The sequence below is a fragment of the Cyrtonyx montezumae genome, unplaced genomic scaffold (genome assembly GCF_038088225.1).
Source record: "Cyrtonyx montezumae isolate F1298 unplaced genomic scaffold, pur_monq_1.0 scaffold_0, whole genome shotgun sequence".
NCBI classification, from domain to species: domain Eukaryota; kingdom Metazoa; phylum Chordata; class Aves; order Galliformes; family Odontophoridae; genus Cyrtonyx; species Cyrtonyx montezumae.
The window spans coordinates 37,943,746-37,965,035 of record NW_027071824.1 but is presented as its reverse complement, the minus strand read 5'-3'; the positions used below and the strand labels follow the sequence as shown (position 1 = coordinate 37,965,035).

The 21,290-nt window shown below is 39.2% G+C and overlaps 1 protein-coding gene across 1 annotated transcript in view; it reads left to right on the top strand.

Moving 5' to 3' along the window:
• AIG1 (androgen induced 1) overlaps window positions 1–20,551 on the top strand; it is a 115,937-nt gene extending 95,386 nt beyond the window's left edge. Inside the window, exons 4-6 of the mRNA XM_065732896.1 lie at window positions 8,249–8,364; window positions 16,826–16,989; window positions 20,126–20,551. Of these exons, the coding sequence (XP_065588968.1) occupies window positions 8,249–8,364; window positions 16,826–16,989; window positions 20,126–20,163 (318 nt within the window). The 3' untranslated portion in view covers window positions 20,164–20,551. The remainder of the gene's footprint in view (window positions 1–8,248; window positions 8,365–16,825; window positions 16,990–20,125) is intronic.
• Window positions 20,552–21,290: the final 739 nt, after the last annotated feature.

Sequence of the window (21,290 nt, the reverse complement as noted above, 5' to 3'; positions counted from 1 at the left end):
ATTCAGCATGTACAAACATACTGTTACAGATGAGGATATTCACATGAAATATTCCACATTTACCAAGAAAAATGGGTGAATAAAAATGTGTTTTGTGTAAAGAAAGCAGTTGAATTTTGCTCTAAGAGGAAGTATTTCTTATTTGCTGACATTTTACACTATGACAGTATAATATTGAGATTATGTGATGTATGGTTGTCTTCAGCTCTCTTCATATAGCAGGGATGGCTCACAGAAGATGAGTGCCTTAGTTCAAGCATAAACGAAAGGCGAAACACCTGCCAGTCTCCATTTACATTCCTCTTCTCCTACAAATGTGTACATTTTCATGCTTGTCCAAACCACACTTCAGCCATGCAGCATATTTGGAGTTCTGAAAGATGGGACATTATCAGGATTCATATATATTTTAGAACAGGGACAAACTCTTTATTGCATGCTATGCTGGTTAACAGTGCAATCTTTCTCATTCTAACCATGTGTATGTGTGATTTAATGTGATACCATTTGTACAAAGTGTGCCACCCTTTTGAGACCCTTGTATTTATCTGCTTTCAATTACATTTAAGTATTCAGAAAGTCTCCTATACTAGTCCCGTCCAACTTGGAAGCCACATAGCTCAAACATGAGACTGTCAAACATGAGTAGTTGCAGATGTCAATGCAGTGGCGGCAGGAGTCCAAGAAGATAGATCAAGCCTTAGTCACTGAAAAATACATGCCAGCACATCTCAGATACATAGAATTGTAGCACCTCGTAAGGAAAACGTGTTGTGACAGGAAATCAATAACCTCTTGGAGGTGATCTGGTTTTGAAATATTCTTGATTAATTATGCCAGGGTGTGTTTGGCAACGCTGCCTGATCCAGCATTAATCTAATGCTTTTTGCATGAAGCACTATTGTAACTAGTCTCAAAAGTCAAGTCTGATGGTTCAAGTCAGGTTTTAAAGGGTCAGCTCATAGATTTTGTAATGCCTTTGTGTCTGACATTGCTGCTTTTACTATGGTGTGTAGGCTTTTACTATCAATCAAATAACAATTGTTTTAACATGAACTATAGCATTTAGAACTGATTGCATCTGAAGTGCAGTGGTTCTCCTAAATAATGTCATATAGAGTAAAATAAGAAGGGAACAGCAGTGTGTTTCTGTGACTGAAGACATTAGTTCAGGATGTTCCCTGGTCTTGTTGCTGAAGTGCCTCCTTTGCAGAGGAGAGGCAGCTCCAGAGGATGCACAGGCAGGGATGCACCTCTGTCTATCTTTTCCCACCTTCCTGCAGATTTACTTCCCTCTTAACAAGGTTTCCAAACTTACTTGCTGTCCCCCAGTAAATGCAGTGCCCCAACCCCTGCCTTCCCTGAAAACCCACATCACTTCCCGGCACTCCGGCACATGCCAGTGCCTCACTCACCATCTGAATCAAGTTGCAGATAAGTTGCAGTTACCATGGGATAGACCAAAATCTGACCTTTGGCTACCTCACCTGCACAACACCCAATAAATCCAGCTCCTTCAGTAACCACTTCCAAGATTTGAAATTTCTGAATAGCATCAAAGAACCACCATTTGAAAAAGAAATTGCCAAAAAAGTGGATTCTTGATTTTCCCAAATGTGGAATTTCTTCCCCCAAATTACACTGGCCCAAAGCCCAGGACAAGCAATATTCTGTCCTGGATCAGTGACAAACTCAGTTCCAATGTCTTCAGGTTAGAAAGAGGATCCTTGCTATCATGATGCCAAAAATATCCTTCTGTGAAAGCCTTCGTGCTAGCTGTGGGAGAAGGCCAAACACTGAAATTTGACACAGCACATTTAATTTATAGATAAACTTTTCAAGTCAGTTAAAGAGATTTAGAGAGCATCGTGATACAAATTATTTTCTCCTTTTGAGGCCTGTGTAATTGAACTCATGATATGAAAGGAGCTAGCTTTTCAAGGAGAGGAATACTATTTTCCATATGAATAAAATTGTTTCAAACCATTGCTAAAGTACATCTGCAAGCTTTCTTCAGTGACTTTTGTGCTAGGAATACATGAGGCTTAATGAATTTACTAGCACTTCTTCAGCGTGACCTGCATAAACACCCAGCAATCATTAATGCAAATTAAATCTTTATGATACACATAAGTCTGTATATATATCTATAAACATTGATTTTAAGGATACTTTCAAGAGACAAGGAAATACTTCTTTGCCTGGATAAACCTTTCAGCGAATGATAGATTAAGAGGTTCTAGGGCAAATGGTTTAAACGGTAAGAGGCAAATAAGCTGAACAAAATATGTAGAAAAATACTTTGCCTAATACTGTGATCCTTAGTGGCACGTTTTTTCTAGTGATCTGTGAGGTTGAAAGTAAACTGGGGCTCACTGTGTTTGCTCAGCTACAGCTGAGTGCACAGAAACTGAGCTGTGTTGGTTGCCTTCATATTATAGAAGTCTGCAAAGGGTAACACGGGGCATGCTGCTGGGAGCTGGATAGGGAGCTTGGGGATATCACTGAAGGAACAGAAAGTCTGACTAAGGGATCCCAGCAAAGGGGTGACTTATATGACACTGTACTTTGCATGTGTTTTAATGATGCCTGGGTACGTGACATGCATTAAAAGCATTCGTATTGAATTATACAGAGGTAAAGAAAATAAGGCTGACATCCCCACCTGGACCTGAGGAATAAGATGTGGTACTCCATTCCTCCATAGCTACCCTATGTGACCTTGAGTGGTGCTTTCCATCTGTCTTTTCCTTCTGCAAAATGGACAGTGCAGAACAAATCTGTAACACTTTTGAGGTGCTGAAGTGCCTCAGTGATTGGCATGGTGGAAATTCTATAGATAAATACCTATATATAACCTCCTTGGCATTAATACAGTCACAGGGGTGAGATCACACTGACAGTGCTGTTTCAGTATATAGTATATACCCCATGCCAGAAACAAAGAGAACAAACCTGTCTACATTAGGTATGTGTGGATAAAATTATACAAGTCAGGTTAAGTAAGATATACCACAACCACTGTATTTATCTACAGAAAAGAGAAAGAGGGGGTAGCACTGAATAGGAAGTGTTAATACTCTTCTCAAAGATCTCAGCACTCTTACATTGATTGATTACAAATATTCGTCTCTGGCTCTTGTGTGTTTCATGGCATTATATGATATTAGTCTTTGTTTAGATCATTGAATACTTCTTCCTCTCTCTAACCTACAATAATAATTAATGACTTGTCTGTGGCTGCCTTGGAGTGCATCCTGTGCATCATTGTGTCTCAGTTAATAGTCATAATTTCTCATTTGTAAACGGAAAAGTGCTACCAGTGCTTTCAGTCTAAGAAGGATTCAGACTCACTCAAGGATTCCAATTTATTATGCACCCAGTTCTGATATCCTGCTGCTCTCTTTATGGATTAGGCTGCCTTGGTGGAAGGTATCATCCTTCAGCTGACACATAAATACTCACTTGCCAGCTGTTCCTTTCTCAGAAGTTTCTCAACAACTAAATCATGATCATACCACTTATTCTACCAGTATCTGATCTGGTTCTCCACTTTACTTCAACAGCAGCATGCAGAAAAAGCTGCTTTATTACTGCTATTAAAGTACAAATGGTACTGATTACAACTATGGATATTTTTAGGTCTACTGGTAATGATTTCTAGGATTGGTTGTGATTTTAAATTTAGAGGAATGGACATGGCTTATTTTGTTGATTGTTTCCATAAAGCCTTTAGTCTTAAGGTGTTGCACAAGCTCCTTGGCAGTAAGGAGATGCAAATGGTTTGCTTGATTCACTCTGATATGCAGCAGCTATTTAATACCATAACCTTGTTTTGAGCTCAGAAAAAGAAGGGAATGATAGCACCCTTTTGATGCTGGTCTAATGGGTAATTCTGGATAGTTTTTGCAGTTCAGGACTGGGTGAATTAGTGGGAAGATGGCACTACCGTGGGTTCTGCAAGGGCACATATTAATACACAAAGCATTCAATTTAGCACCTTTTAAAAAGCTTCCAAGTTCTCCTTAAAGCACAGCTAAGGGAGGAGAAAAGGCTAGGCAAAGTACTGATGAAAACAATGTTAAAAAAAGCAGCACTTGTTAGTTGGAAGATAAAGCATACAATTAGGCTTTCAAGAGCGAGCATTTAATTTGTCTAAAGATTATTACAGAACTCATTCTTAATGCACTTCATTTGCATAAAATCTCTTCTTTCAGCTACCTGTTGCAGTACACTCCTAGAATGGAGAAGTGCAGTCCTCAATCAAATCTCAGTTTGTCAAGCCAATATTTCAGCTGTGCTGCCTATTAGTAATGTGACTTCCTAGTCTAATATGTCATTAGGCACATATATACATGTGAAAAGTGGGGCATATTTTAAAAGTACTTTTAGAAAACAACTTGTTAGTGAATGTGCTTTTCAAGTAGGGTTTCCCTCAGAAGGCAGTTGCACTGGTTTGGGGGACTGACTCACGTGCAGCCCATCAGCTGGGGTTTGCAGTGTGTTGTAATTCAGCTTCACTCAGAGGCTGCTTCTTCAAGGTCAATTTCCAGAGTGTTTCCTGAATCAGATTTCCCATGTGATATCCTTCCTGAAAATTCCACCTGGGCTCCATGAGCCAAGCTGGCTCCTCTCTATTTTCATGCACTGTTATCAGCAGTTGAAGGTTCAGCAAGCCAAATTTCTTTCTCTCTTGTAGGTGACCAGACCTCAGTAAGCAGCACTGAGGAATAAGCACAGAATGGGGAAGAAATTGCAATCCGCTTGTCTGCAGAGATGAACATTTATATTGAGCTGTGAAAGCTCCTTTCTTTTATCTTTTTTTATAGTAATAAAAATGTCTTACCCATATAGTATTGCTTGCTTGTACTAGCAGTTTACTACTATTATCATACTATACCAGCCATTAACTCTAATTACAAAGACACCCTCCACTTTAAGATTTTAAGTGGTGCAAAGTCTTAGCTTCTGCTTCACTGACTAATCATCCTCACCATTTAAGCCCCCTTGTTATTTGAACTTCCTCATACCCAAGTCTTCCCTTAAGTAAGCCCCTGGAGATTCTTTGTCAAGCAAGGTGGGAAATGTTGTGCTGTTCTTCCCAGGACTGGTACTGAGCACGGTGATTGAGTGGGATCAGTCAAAGAGATACTAGTTGGGCATCTTTGGTCAACGTTTCATGATCTTCAACAAACAAGGAATGGTGGGTTTTACTCCAAGCATGTTTGAGCCTCAGCTTTCCTAAGTCTTCATCCAGGATCAATCTGATTCATGTTTGGTGTTTACAGCTCCAGAGTGTTTGGAGATGGTTCTGTTTAACAGAAATTATCCCTGGTTGCAAAAGATTGTTTTTTAAATTAAGGTTTTTGGAGGGGATGAAGTGTAGGAAAAGGAAATTTAATCTTTCTTGAATTTTGGTGAAGAATCTGCAATGGATTTTTTAAGTGTCAGTTTCACTAGAACTGCTTATACTAAAGTGTGGATTTTTAAAACTGCAGTGTTTGCAGGTAGCACCTGCATTTGCTGTAACTTGTTAACATTAAAGATACGTCTCTGTTTTTAATCCTCACACTTGTAATTGCAGTGTGCTTTTTGACAGCATTTTGTACATGAACACTTCAGTGCTATTGCTCATTATCCTCTTTTTTTTTTCTTACCTTTAGAAAAGGGCAGAATTTAGGAAAATAATGACCTATTTTATTATATAACCACAAAAGAAAGGAAAGGAGAAAAGAATTCTGGATTAGACTGCAGTTAGTGAAATTATTTTAACTACCTTTTAATTGGCAAGCTATTGAGTTGTTATCATCGGTGAAGGGCATATCAACAAGAAGTATCTGAAATCACAAGCATTTCAGTTATGAAATGCAGTTCAGAAGCTCTGCAATCATCATGCATGTTTAAAGCAGTTAAGACCGAGTGACCAGATCACAAGAACACGTGATACAAGAGTTATCAGGGGTGGGTTTTGGTCCAAAGACTTTCAGAAGGTCTTTGTTGTCTTCTGTTTGCACCTCTGGAGAGGCTGTGGAGTCAGTGCAGGAGACATAAACAGCCCTTGCTGTGTGGCTTTGGGAGCTATGCCCGAGGTATTGTTCTCTGTCTAGAGACCTTTATTATCCAGATGCATAGTCTTAGAAGTGAATCTTCAGCTCTTGCATTTCTGTCAGTCCCTGTTAATGGAGTCTGAAGGTACTGCGCAGTCAACAGACCTCTGCTCTAATAGTGGGCACCTCTATCCCTGACCTCCTGTAAAATATCTGTGCATACCCATGATGCTGTTTAATTCTATGCTGTTTAAAGGGATGGAGGCGGAAGAAATTGTTAAAAGATGAAGGTATTGAAAGCTCCCCTAACTGCTGTATTATCCACCTGACATTCTCCAAATGCCAGTCATTAATTACAAATGTATTGAAAATCAGTGTGGGTACTCAATTCAAATTATGTTAGATCTGTGAGCCAGAGCACTTCCATCATCTTATCATTTCCCAGCCAAACAATACTTCCTTCTCCACACTCGTTAAAAGTTCAGTACCCTACTCTGTTTCTTCTCATCTTAATCTATTATCTGTACAAGGATATTTCTATTCCATGTCCATCTCGCCTTCTTATTCTTGTGACCTACAAACTCACCAGTCCAGCCCTCCATTGCCCTCCAGAATTATATGTGCCCATCTGATATGTACTGGCAGATCACAGCCAATATAAACCAAAGCCTTTTCCAGCCACAGTGTGGGTCCAAGATGGAACAGTAGGATATGTTTCTGGAGTCCTCAGTAATGCCAGTTATAGGTGAGCTGTATATTCAGAAATGATGGGGTTTATTTCATGACATGCTTATGCTGATGTATATTTTCATGCTTGCCAGCACTCTGAGATCTAGATGTCAAGTGTTGGGGCAGGCTAGATGCAATTTTTTGTTCTGCTGACATTAATTGGATGAACAGACCTTCTCAGAAGGAGCAGTGTAGGGAATGTGTATGGAAAAATGACAAAATAAGGACTTTCACAGCTGAATAAAGACAAGCGGTGAAAATGGTTTTTACAGTTTTGGCTTTGCTGTGGTTTAACCCTGCAGGTGGCTGAGCACCACACAGTCATTTGTTCACTCTCCCTCTTCCCAGTGGAATGGGAGAATCAAGAATAACAATGTAGAACTTGTGGGTTGACATAAAAATATTTACCACAATAGAAAAAATGATAATAATTACAACAAATATGTATGTATGTATCAGTGTATATTGGTGGATGCACAAGCAGTTGCTCACCACCCCTGACCAATGCCCAGCTAGCTCCTTGAGCAGTGGAAGAGGTTTGAACTCCCACTCCCTTTAAAACTTCTTCCACTTTATGTCGTATGGCATGGAATATCCCTTTGGCTGGTTTAAGTCAGCTGTCCTAATTCTGTTCCCTCCCAGCTACTTGGGCCCTTCACTGCAAATGGCCTCGTCTCTGTACAACACTGCAGTAACTATAAACGTTGGTGTGTTATCAACATTGTTTTTCTCCTAGAGCCAAAACATAGCATCATACCAGACACTCTGAAGAAAACAATTCCATCCCAGTGGAAACTAAGACAGGCTTTCACATGTTTCATTTGGGAATCTAAAACCATTTTGCACAACAACTAACAAATTAAGATTTACAACACTTTTCCGAAAAATTTAACTGTTCTTGCCTCATAGATGGAGGAACAAAGGTATTGAGGGTATCATTTGAAAATATGTCCTGTTTTCAAGACCCCATTTGAGATACATTGAAGCCCAATTCTCAGAAGCATTATACACCTATGTTTTATATTCATTCATTTGGCATTGTTTGTGCCTAGAGCCTCTGAAAATGAAGTGCATTGCTTCTCCTCTTGAATGGTCAAAATAACTAATGTGGCATAGATCACAGAGCTATTGCAGGGCTGAGCTGGGACAGGGACCCAGTTCCTTTAGGACATGTCCCTTCGTGCCACATCCTGTTTCCACACAGTGAACATTCCCCTTGGATTCTTAGCCAACATGAAAGGCATGTTCTGCTCACTGAGGTTTCCTCTGCCGTCTGAAATAATAGGGTGTTACAGAGGCAACATTAAGCACTCAGATTATTGACCTGCTTTATAGAGCCATTTAACCTTTTCTTGCTAACCATCAAGAAATTGTCTATACATTCTTTAAAGTTTCTTATTGCAAAACTGGCATGGAAAAGCAATGAGAATAATTTATATCACCTGTTTTTCCCCTGTTGTTTTGTTTTTTAGCATACAACAGTTTTGCCCTTTATATTAATCGAGATGAGAACAACACATCATCAGTATCCCAGCAGGAGCTGTGGACTGGCTGCAGTGTGCACCTTCGCTGTTGGCTATATTTTATGGTAAGGGCTGTACATGCTGTGTTTTCAAATCGTATTGGGGGTTTTGTACTGCTAAATTTGGGCACATATTTCATTATGGATATAATCACTAACAGATTCACGCTGCATGCCTCGTTTGGTCCAAGACCTGGGCTTTGTCTGGTTTCCCCAGATGCTTATATTTTTAGAAAGTATATGCCAAACCTCACACAACAGGAATTTGTTGAACAATCCCATGTAAGCAGTGGTCTTTCCAAGAGTACATTTTTTGACCTTTTTTTTCAAGCTAAATGTTTTTCTTGGACCTTAGTTTTATTGCTTAGGGTTTTTGTTCTATCAAATAAAATTGAGAATAGGCAAATGATTTCCTGCATTAGTATTTATGCTGCAACAGAAAAGATAGAGCACTGTATTTTTTTATTTACTAGTTCATAATTTCTTTCTGAAAAAATGATTGCAGAATAAGCTAGTAATCCAAATGCTGCAGTTTATTTAAAAAAATGCAAATGCTTGTGAAAAAACTAAATAGTAGCCTTTCTTATGCAACACTAAATTCTGACTTACGTGACAAAGTTAATCTACTTTGGTCATTCTGACATTTCATTTTGCACTAAACATTTGTTTTGCTAACAGTGCTCTTTTGATACCGCATATCCTCTATTCTTTCTTTATACATTTCATGACCTGTATACTTTTTTTCACATCACAACAACCTTCCCTCAGCTCAGAGGATGTTTTCCAAAACTTGGATAATATTGTTTTTTCAACCATTCAAGTGAGATTTGACTAATGAGAGAGGAACACAGGCTTCAACTATGCAACATTTCCCTTTGGTCCAATGAAAGAGAAGCTGTTATTCATGCACATGAACACACATTGGGTGATCATAAAACAATGGTAATCCAGCCAAAGTGGGATGCTGTGTCCCAGGTTGCTAGTCTTTCTGCCATTTTCATTTACCAACACATCCTTCTCAAACAAGAATAATATTTGCAATTTTAAGATAAGGACAGTCTCACGCATAAAAGGTTGTAATGATTTCTTCAGGAGAAAGGATTTTCTTAGCTCATATATGATAATGCATAACAGTTGTTTATTTACCACCTTCCTCCAAAGGTGCCTAGGGTTAGGATGGCCAAGTTGTTGTACATGTGATCTGACCTAGCGATAGTGCCTATTTTCTCATAATCACCTGAGTAGACACGTGGGATAGCATTCAGTAAAACAGAAAATGGAAGCAGTCTAGTCTGCAAGTGAAATAAAACTAGAGGTGTCTTAAAATACTTGAAGAAACTCTTATATTATCAGCATGATACTCATATGCCTTGGTCCTACCTTGTACAGTGTATCTACATCCTATGGTTATAAGTATAATGTAAAAAGAAATTTTAGGGCAATTAAAACAGAGGAAAAAGATTCAGCATTAATGTATTAACTCTTAAGCATATATCCATTTACAAGCTACTGTCATCTCTCTTTGCTTTTGCTCAATGGTAGTCCTACTCCCAAGCAGTTTGCCTTCTTCCAAGTTGTCATTCCTCAGAAAATGGTGTGAGACAATGGTTTATTCTACCTAGAGGTCATCCTGCTAAATTTACAGTTACAGTCCTTTCCATGTTTATGGAGAAGACCAGAGGGAGACACAGCCTCCACAATGTCATCATCTGCAAATTCTGCTGTTGTTGAAGCCTCTATCTAAGGTTTGGCTGAGGGTGCAAGCTGAGTCTTTGATATCAATACAGTGTATCTGATGCTCACAGTTTGAGGAATTAACAGTGTTATTTTTTCATCCATCTCAGAGTGTGCCAATGTTCACTTCCTACTGCTAGGTAACCACTGAAGTAATTACCATAATCATTCAGAGAATTTGTAATTATATAATTAGGATTTGCTGCCCTTGTACACTTTAGACCCCTCAAATTTAGCATGGTGCATTAGAAAGAGATGACACCTGCAAATGACCTAGTTACATGCAGCCTTTTGGAACTTCCTTCCTTTGTATCTTTGATTGCCCTTGGATCCCCTGCTGCTGCACAGTTCTTGGTTTATATTCTTTTACCTTGAAGTCAGAGGTCTGCTGTGTCATATTACCCTCAGCAGTACTGTTTTCTCTGAAGCTTTCCGAATATAAAATCGAGAAAGTTGCTAATCATATATTCTCAATGTTTTACCACTGAATTGTGTACGCTACCTGACACAGGTGAAACCTTCTTATTGTACTGCACAATTTGTATATCAAGTCTCATTTTGTACTATGAAGGTGTATACATTTTGTTAATGCATTTTTTTCAAGTCTAGCTAGCATAGAGCTTCTGGTTTGTTTCAGCATGGCTGAATCTTTCTTGTATGGAAGGGACAGTGAAATAGGGAGTTTTTATTATATATCTGATAAATGAGAAAACAGGCAAACAATTCTGAATAGAATCACAAAAGTTATCTTCTAAGTAAATAACTTGATATCACCTAAACAGTATTCAGATGTGTATTATATGCATTATTTGATCTTGAAGAGTAAAAGAGTAAAAACTTCTTCTATTTTTTCTACCCTTTTTTTTTTTTTCTCTGTGTGTGTGTGTTCTGTCCCTTCAGTTGGGAGAGCCTTTGGGTAGAGACACTTAGCTCATGCACTGCCTGTGAAGGAGAACACTGCATTGCGTTCAAGGAACTGTGCCCAGGCACAGCATTCACAGACCTGTGTTGCCTGTTGTGCTCCATACATGGACTTCAAGGATTTAGACCATAGGATAAGATGGGAAAGACCGATTGGCTTTACTTACCATGGCTTGAAAAAGTCATAATTTGAACTGAATTGTTAAATCTAGACTGTGCTAAGAAATCCTAAGAGCTTGCCAGTACTACCAGAAAATACTGCCAGTGAGTGTATGGAGTTGGTTGTCAAGGAACAGAAAAGTGCCAGAAATGTGTTGCTCTTTGTAATTTGAATGACCTCATGGCAACTAATATCAGAACCTGATATGTCCCTAGAATAAACTGAGATGAATACATTTATTTTAAATTGCTTTCTTGTTCCCTCTGCTTTTGAGTGCTTGAGAATGCCAAATAAACAGACCTTAGGAATCTGACTATTGCTGGGCTACATGTTTGGGATCAAAAGACTTGGTCTTCTCTCTTGTTGCTATCTCAAATCCACTAGGAGTTGCCTCCACGTGTGCCAAGCTTGGACCTCATTCATTCTTTGATAAATCTATTTGAATATCTTAGGTATCTGTAAACATTCATTTGAAAATAAAGTTTATCTTTAAGTGACTTTGTGAGAGTTCTGTAGATTTGCTGAGGGAAAGCATTTAGATGGGATGATATGAGGAATTCTTCTTGAATGAATAAAAGAAAGGAATGTACATTCTGAGAATTTGAAATGAATTTGAGATAGCTGCTGTCAGTTTTGTTGTAGGATTTCCACTAGTGGTTCTCCATAGAAGGAGAGGAAGAACAGAAAGAGAATATGTTGGCAAAAAGGTAGGAATGCAGGTTGCTAGGACAAACCTTGTAAATCAGAAAAGAAGGGCGAAGAGTATGGAAGTGATTGAAGAAGTAGGAAACCCAGCATGTGTCTCCTACACAGTGTACATTGTTTGTCTGTATGTCAGGAAGGGGCCATACATGCTTTTGAAAGTGAGAGCTGGGGAGAGATTCAATACGGATCAGATGAATCAATGATTGGCAAAGACCAAATGAAAAATCCTTGAGACAAGTAAAAGAGGGTTAACAGAGAGTGTGGGCTAGGAAATTTGCATCTAATAGGTCATCAAGGTGAAATCACGCAAGCAAGTGGAAAAAACTTGGAGGGGAAGAGGGAGATAGGCTTTCAAATCAGAGTGGAAGGCTGATGGTGGGTGATGAATGAGACAGTGCAGAAGAGCTGTAGCCAGGACTACTCAGAACAGGAAAGATTTAGAAGTAGAAGCAGCAGAAACAGGCTAGGAGGTTGGTGTTCTCTGAGCTTTACTCACGAGAAGGATGGGAGAAAAACAGTGCTTTCAGGAGGAGAATTCTTCATGAATCTTCAGTATTATAGGTCTGACATAGCCGTTGTGGAATGTTGCATTCTGTCTCCCCTCCACCTCCATATCAAGTGTTTCAGTCAAAGCAACAGTACAATCAGTACAGATGACATACGTAGATAATACATTCTCACTTGTTTGTGCATCTCCTTAAAATACAGCTCAAGAAAGCATAGCAACCATTGCTATATTTAAAATTAAATATTATTTATCAAAACAGACAACCTCTAAATCTGCAGAGTTTCTGTCATTCTAGCTAACACAAATTTCTCCTAATCGTTGTTCATCCCAGAAGATGCCAGCACTATGTCATGCTGCGTATGTTTTGCATGACATTATTGCATGACATTCTTTGCAGAAGCAGTTTTCTGGGATTTGACATCTTCTGACTACATAAGCCATTCTGTATCAGTAGCACAGTCCTATTGACTCTTGTATTCTTCAGCAACATTCAAATTGGTGAAGAATCCAGCATTAGAAATTGGAAAAGGGTATTACTGTTTTCACTTCCTGATGATTGTTTATTGAATTTATGTTTTAGTATTTAAAATTTCTAAACAATATAAATTCCTACTGTAGATGGCTTACGCCTGTTTGGCTGGCAATATAAAGAGTTCAACATCTTAAGATGGCTGAAAATGTAATGACTCTGTCAGAATAAGCTGTCTGATGTCTCTGGAGGAAAAAAAAAAAAGAAAAGGTAATATGTATTGATGAAAATTTCCTTAATCATCACATCTTCAGTATTAGAAATCAAAAGTAGATCAGATTTAGTGTGGGCCATTGTGCTCCTACCTCTGAAAGCACAGGGTTGGTCCCTAGACTGTACCCACAAATGCTTTGTTTAAGTTTCAAATGACTCAGCTGCTGTAAGCCTATCACCTCCTTTGGGAGATATTCTGCAGTTTAATAGTTCTGGGTAAAGTTCCCTCTTTCTGTGGGAAAGGAGAGTGATACTAGGAAAGATAAGGAAATAAAAGCATAGAAAATGCCCATGTTCTGTCGTTTGTTAAATTGTAGCCACAACAAGAAACAGCTTGGCATGTGTTGAGGCTAAAGAGTCATCCTTCTGTTACCCCAGTCACTGGAAACCTGAATAGCACAGAAGATGTAGGAAAGGATCTGTGAGCACTGCTGCAAGAGGTAACCAGAAAGGCATTATCACAGTAGATCAGCGTAGTCATGTGTTGGGGCTGTGACTGTTGCTAATGTCACATGCTCCAGGAGAAGATTCATCAGGTCATTTTGGAAAAGCAGCCTATAAGGGAAACTTTCGTCTAAAACCCATGTGAAAAAAAATGGATGTTTGGACCCTTCAGTCTTGATGGATTCTATACTTCGTACTCTGAACTGAAGTGTAATTGTAAACTTTTTATTATTTGTACAGTCCCCTGACTTCAGATGCTCGCTGGACTTGCATTATACTGCCTACAGCAAAGTGAATTAAACAAACACAAGGTCCTTCCAAACTTTTATTCTAGGAGGATTTTTTTAATCTTGATTTCAGTGATACATCACTGCAAGGTAGGGTAGATCATTAATTAGGTGTCACGCAGAGAGATATTTCCTTTGTCAGATTTGAATTTCTTGCTTCTGAGTTCTGTTGTATTGTTCCTTCTGCTAGGAAGAAGAGCATTTGGAGCTCCTCAGCCATTCTGGGGCATGCATTGTTATTCTATATCATCTCATTCACTGCTCTGAAGAAAGGTTCTACAGCCCCTTGTCTAACAGTCCCTGCTTTCATATCACATAGTACTAATTGTTATCTAGCTGCAGATTTGGCTCAACACTCAAACTTGGGCAGGAAACAGGTGAATACTCAGAATTCAGACCACAAAGAGCCAGCAAGTTGTGATGTCTGTGCATTTAGTGTATTTAGCGTTGTGTAGTTGGCAGCCATATAGCCATCATGAGGGAGCAACCCCTTTCTCCAACATGGCTCCACTGCAAAACTTTTTGGTTGTCACAGTCATCTTCTGTGATATCCATCTATTGAGCCTGCCTTTACCAGAACTAGAATTCACACGTGACATTGTAACAGTTGCATCACTCAAAGTAAGGCATAAACTACAGTGTTCCCGCTGTTTTATTTAATCGATTGCTTTTCTTCATTAACAAAAGATCAGTAGCCACAGTGTAAATGTACACCTATTTCTCTACACAGTTTTCATTTCCTCAGGCAGAAAAATGGCAGACAGGAAGACTCATTCCTTTGATGGATGAGATATACAGCATCAACTGTATAGTAGAAGTGAAGAACAGCTACAAAGTCAAAGTTTTGACAGATTTTTTTGAAACAAAGCAACAGTGTGTTTTCAGATTTTTGGTTTTTTGTTTCCTACACCAGCTGGTTGAAAAATTCAAAAAATCACCACTTTCTTAGCAAACATTTTAATTTGAGAACAAGTGGAAATATCTCCACTCCTTTTTCCTTACCAGTTCTAACAAATGGCAAAGTGAGCTGTGTGACCCATAACACATTCCTCTTTGCAAAAACACTGCTGTGTCTACACAGGTTGCCACAGAACCAAAACATGGGGAGCTTCAAAGTTAGTGTTACCTTCCCAAAAGTAGTCAGGCTAGTGTTACCTTAAACTTTTTCTCCTCAATGTATTTTTGCCTTAATAACCTATTTTTTCATACCAGTTCAATGACAGGGTCTTAAATTGGATCTAGATTTGCACTCCTAAGTAAATCTTAATGCATGCTCCCCTGTGCTTATCTAATAATGAGGTTGGACCAGAATAATGACTACTAGAATTGCGACGTTTAAGGCACTCATTAGCATTAGTAATCAGCAATCTTGTATGGAGGCTTTATGCCTGTGGTTTATCAGCTCCTTGTGTGGGGCTGTGCTAGCGTGCGTTCAGCGGGAGCAAGCTGCTCAGAAAGGCCATCAGGTGAGGTTTCCATGGAAGCAGTTGTCCTCTGGCAGCTCCCCTCTGAGGTGCAGGCCGCACGGGAACAGTCTGTGTGCCGCTGCTCATCAGAGACAAGGCCAACATCGCTCTGCCCAAATGCAGTGCTCGCTGGAAGGAAGGTTGGGGTGGCGGAGGGTGTGAGGTAGTGGCAGTCATCTCGGTGGTACTCAGTACCCCCTCTTCTCAGAGCACGAGTTCCTGGTTGCGGCTGCACCGGTGACAGGCATACAGCAGCTGTGTGGAACACGCCACAGCCTTGTCGAACAAGGCCACCTTTCTGGGCAGCAAAGAACAGAGTTCATACAATGTACTAGATATTCGGAACTAACCAGACTCAGCTGACATTCGGGAGCTCAGCAGTGACTCATTGGTCAGATTTAGAAAATATTCTTTCCAGCATAAGTGCATTCTAGTAAATGTCACTTCTGCTTGGTTCATGAATTTGAGTAGATAGGTGTCATTTAGAAGGTCCCTTGAAAAGTCCCTCTGTAAAGATGCTTCATGGTGCTGGACAGTTTCATCATGCCAGAGGGAAAAAAAGTCTTTCTTTTTTTCCCAAGCTTTTCCCTTGGAGCTTTTTTTTTTCACAAAATGATCACAAGACAAAAGTAAAGGAATGGAAGAATACTAGGCAATAATAGACAGGGACTGGCTAAGCCAGCCTGGGTGCAGAAGACATCCCATATCTTTTCACCAGCTATCTCATTCTTTTCTTTGATCAGGTGGAACATAGGATCCTGGGACCCATGTTACCATGGGCAGCCCTTTATGTTTTCACAGGTACCTCTTTTTGTTAAAGTGGTGTTGTTCTGGCACTATCAGGCATGCATGCAACTGCTAAGGATTTGACTGAAATACAATCTTTTATAAGGAGCAGTGGAGCTACGTGTATGTGTACAGGCTGAGAGAGAATCATTAAGCAGGGATTCTATGCTGTCTGTGTGACAGACGTTCATTATAGTGGTTTTGAGTGAACTGTGTTTCTACTCTTCAGGAACCTATGACTGTTGACGTAGGGATCAAAAGTCTTCCTTAAACAAAGAGTATTAGCGAGGGAAGCAAATAATACAGACATGGAAATGCCCATCAATAATTTTCTTTGCAGCTACTTAAGTCTTCTCTTTAACTGTGCTTTACTGCAAGCATCTCTCTCAAACTGAACAGAGAGGATCAGATTTACATTCTTACAGTGAGACTTGCTTGTAACAGTGGGAGTGTTGCATTCCCATGCTGACATAAGAAACAGGAGTTTATATTCTTTGTAAATATAAATGTAGCTGACATCAGAAACTGAAAATTGGATGACTGTTCATACTGAATTTAAAACAAAGGTGTAACAACACAGGAAATCAGTCTTAGTTTTGTCATTTTTTATGTCTGTTCTGAAAGGATATCATCTGGACACTCCAAGAAGCTACAGTTAATAGCAACTCACTGTCCTTTCAAACTATTATTTTGTAGGTTACAGTAACTAAGCCAAGCTACTTTTGAAAAACTGAGCTGTAAGAGTCATCAGTTGATGGTTTTGTTCTGTTTCAGGGTGTGCTGGATTCACCATGTTACAGGAGTGTGGGTGTACCCACTCCTTGAACACCTCAGCCCAGGTGTCAAAATAATCTTTTTTGCAGCTGTTACTGTAATAATTAACATTTTCTACGTGATGGGAGAGGTCCTGAACAACTACATCTGGGATACTCAAAAATGTGAGTATTGTTTTAGGAATATTAACTTGCTAAATACTCTCTCAGGGCTTGAATGTGCTGCCCTGAAAGTCAAGAAGATTTTTATCAGGCTAAAGTGGAGGAGAATGACAGAAATTCCATTGAAACTTCCTGCTTGCTTGCTCTTAAGAACAGCCAAATGAATGGAATGGCTGCTGGAGAGCATTATGTGCTATGAATATGTATTCTTTTTTATTACTTCTAATACTAATTTAAGAGCTGCTAGCAATTACCTGAAAGGTTTACAACCCACTTGGTTTGCAACCCACTTATTAGCTGATGAACCTATTAAATGCCTCTAGAATAAAATACCATTTTGTAGGAATGTTGTTAATGTTAAGCTTTGACTAAGAAATAACAATTAAAAAAGAATGGTATTCCCAGATAAAAAATGTCTTCTGCTTATAAGTTTACTCAAAGAAAATTAATATGTTCACATCAGTCAAATATTAGGAGTGAAAGATCACCTTAGTGCAGGGTGACGATAACTCTACAGACTCAACATTCATCTACCAAGCCTAGGCTAGGCATTGTCAGGTAAAGGAGAAAGGAAAATAAGACAAACACAAGCTTAAAAGTAGGCTTATTTAATCTATGAAAGATGTTCTCATTTGTCAAAATGCCTGAAGTAAGCAAACAACATTCATAATCTCTGCGGGAGCAAATCACAAATGGAGTGAAATCCTTGCTCAGTGGGAATTCTGTCATTGCATTCATTGTCCATAAAGGATTGTGACCATAAGACCAGCCTGGATCCCATTCTGGGAAATGTAGTGTGCACCGGTTAATTCTCCATAAATGCACATGGTAGTTTTCTGCTCATACAGATCTGTTTTAACAAGTCTTATGGTACTAGGCAAAGTGATTCTGGAAGCTCAAGTAGTTTTACTTGCTGTATGCTCATGTTAGCATCTAGCTGCAAAGTATCATGTTGGTTTACCCTAGGATCAGTGATCATTGGTCACAGTGGTTTTGTGTCCTGAGTTTGATGTCACGTTCGAATCTATTTTACTTATTTAAATTAATTCAGGAAACAAACTTGTAACAAATGCAGCTACATGGAACACTTTCATTTAATCTACATCCTGTATGTAGCATAGAAATGTGGTGAAGAACCACATGTTCTTACCAAGTCCACAAATAAGTAAATGGTGGAAAATCTCCCTCAATATTGCACAGTATGGATCTCTGCTTCTTGTGGCTTCACATCCCAGAGAAGCTGATCAGGTCATTCTCCCAGTAGGTTCTCCATGACCCTATTATCCTCCCTGTCATTTCCTTGATTTGGTAGAAGAATACTAATCTAAATTCCTTTGTGGCTCAAGCACTTGCAAGCCAGAAAACACATGAGTCACCTGCTATTGTGCTATGCTAGAAACACTTTGCATAAACCAAAGCTTAAGTGTGTAACATGCATACCACAAACAGCAGAAATTTTAAATAATGCCAATCTGTCATTTTGCAAGATTTAGGAAAATGTTATCTGAAAACTGTAGATTTAAAAGGAACATTTGAATCATAAGCTTTCAAATTAAAGCAGTCAGCCATGAGGTTTTTGGGGTTGAAGGGTGCTGCTTTGAGCTCTGGAGGTTTGGTTTTTTTTCCCCCTTTTCTCTGGAGATGCATAAAATAAAGCCTCACAACTGACAAAATGATTTGCAGTTAGTTATTTCCAAGTTAAACTACAAACATGGTAGGCAAGGAAAAATTAGTCCTTTCTACAAGCCAGTGTCTGCCCACAGTTTTGAGGGCATCTACATTCCTCCCTAACTATTTGATGCATCTGCTGCAGAGCGATTGAGAAGAAAGGAAAGAGCCTCTTTTTTAAAGGCAAATAAAACAGCTCATTTAAAACTATTGGAGGAGTTCCTTACAGCAGAAGGCTCAAGGCTGGCTCTGGTGCAGCCTCGTAAACCCACTGTAATCTTTTGGACCCAGCCTCTTGTTTTGGTTGTTAAACCTATGACTGTGGCTCAGCACCGGCCTGCCAGCGACACCCAGGGCCATTGTCCTCAGGCAGTGGCAGCCCCGTTTGTTTCCTCCTTGCTTCTTTCAACAAAGGCAGCTCCACAGTTGTGTGTTCTAGCTGCACATGGCTCTCACTGCTTCCCATCCTGGAATTAATTAGCTATGTTTTTACTGTGGCTGTTAGTGTAACTGCCATCTACGCATAGATTGCATTAGCAGGTGATCTTACTTGTGACTGGATTTTCCTCTCAACGTCCTCAAAAATTACTCCTTTTTTGCCTCTAGTCCTTAGAGGTCTTTCTTTTCCAACATGCAGCAGGCCTGAAAACCTCCAAAAGAAATATTTTTATTTGAGATGTTTGGCAGAGAGGGCCTAGTCAGAGGAACAATACTTTTGTCAGATACCAATAGTAATTCATTGTCCAGAAACAGGCATATGAAATAGCTGAACGTTTTCATTGCCAGAAAAAACACAATCTGCTGCCCAACCCAGACGCTGCTCAGCTTAGACAAAAGTCCTGCAGCGAAGATCAGTTCTTTAAGGAGCTCTGCACTCAGCACAGTCCTCCTGATAGCACTGAGTGACACGACCCTTGCCAGAAGGGAGAGGTGCCCTGTCAACACTATTAGATTCTTTCTTCCTGTGCTCTCAAAAGAGGGAGATTTACTTGCAGATTTTTAAAAATCCAACACTGAAATGGGGGGGAGGGGGAGCTAAAGTTACTGAATTCTAAGCACAAATTTAAAAACTTGCATTCAAATACAGCCAGCTGCTTCTCTTCAGCTATAATAATATCCACCTTAATTTGCTCGTAGGTAAGCAGAGGAGCTGAGGGAACTAAGTGTTCCCAGTCCCCTGCAGCAGTCAAAGGCTGAGCATGTGGCAGGGGGTGAGGCTGATTTGAAAGTGGTCGGGTGGGAGGGAGGACTGTGCGGTTCATTACTGGACAACCACTGCCATCAGGTGTGCAGATGCTCTTTTCATGCACAGCAGGTGAGGTAACACATGCAAGAGCATGTGAGCAAGTAGGGGAGAAACAACAGCAATATAGCGAAAAGAAAGATTAATGCTTTAGAAGAAACCTCTCTAAATAAACTTTGGTTTTATTCATTCAGAGATTTTTAAAAGCTGTTCTCCATATGCTTTCAGGTATTGAAGAAGAAAAAGAAAAGCCAAAATTGGACTGAACAATAGATGCGACATGGAGGCTTGTTCATGGCTCCATGGAAGATTTCTCATCCCCAACAGAGGTTGGCACAGAGAGGAATCTTTTGGAAATAAGGAGTTTAATGGGCCCTCTGCTCAGTGCAAGGATATTTTGGGGGTTTATGTGGAGTGAAAATTATTTTAGCTAAGAATAATAATTATGTTTAAACTTCCATTCCTATTTCTCCATGCTTGCATGTGACATACACATTTAAGATGTATACTTATCTCCATGGCATTCTCAACATGCTTTTCTTGCATCTAGTAAGCCATTAAATCATTAAGTCATTATGGCTTTCCATTTCCACCAAGAAGAATGAGTCCATTCTTTGTATTGTTTGAGAAAAGCTTAACCAGATATGTCTAACATGGGGAACAAAAACAATCCTATGTATTTCCAAGTATAGTGTAAAAATATATTTAAATTTAATTGCATGAATGTATCTGAAGAAGAATTCAGTATGACTGAAATACAAACATAACATGATGTGACAGTTGCCTTAAATCAGTGATGTTAGTAATTTTATCAATCCAGTAAAATTTTATTTGCCATGTTAGACTATCTGAAAATGATACAACTTTTCTTAATTATGCCTAAATAAAGATCAAGTTATCCTCAAGTTTCTGTTTCTTCATGCTGATTCTTGAAATTCTAGATGGACTGATGTCATTTGAATTGTATATTTTCAGGTTTTCCAGTGTCAGCTGTAGATGATATTATTTCTGCAGGAGGACTTTCTCTATTTTCCTAGTACGAGACCCAGTCCTGCATTTCCAGATTGTAAGTTCTCAATACATGGGCTGAGCCACTAGCACTGTATCAGAAGGTGCATTTAAGACTTGCTTCAGGAAGGTATGACAGCGAATGTTCAAAATTAAAGGTATGCCTGTTTGTACAAGGAATTCAGTTCAAAAATACTAGAGACAGTCTAAGCTTGGCGGAATTCTGTTTAATGATCAGACAATCAAAAATGAACTGTAGTGGGCATGAAAATTGTGTAGAATTAAAGAAAAGCACACAATTATTTTCAAGAAATTACTTTATGAAAAAGTAACCTAAACTTCCAAATGTTCTCATGTTCACAACTCACACGTATTCACTGGTGTA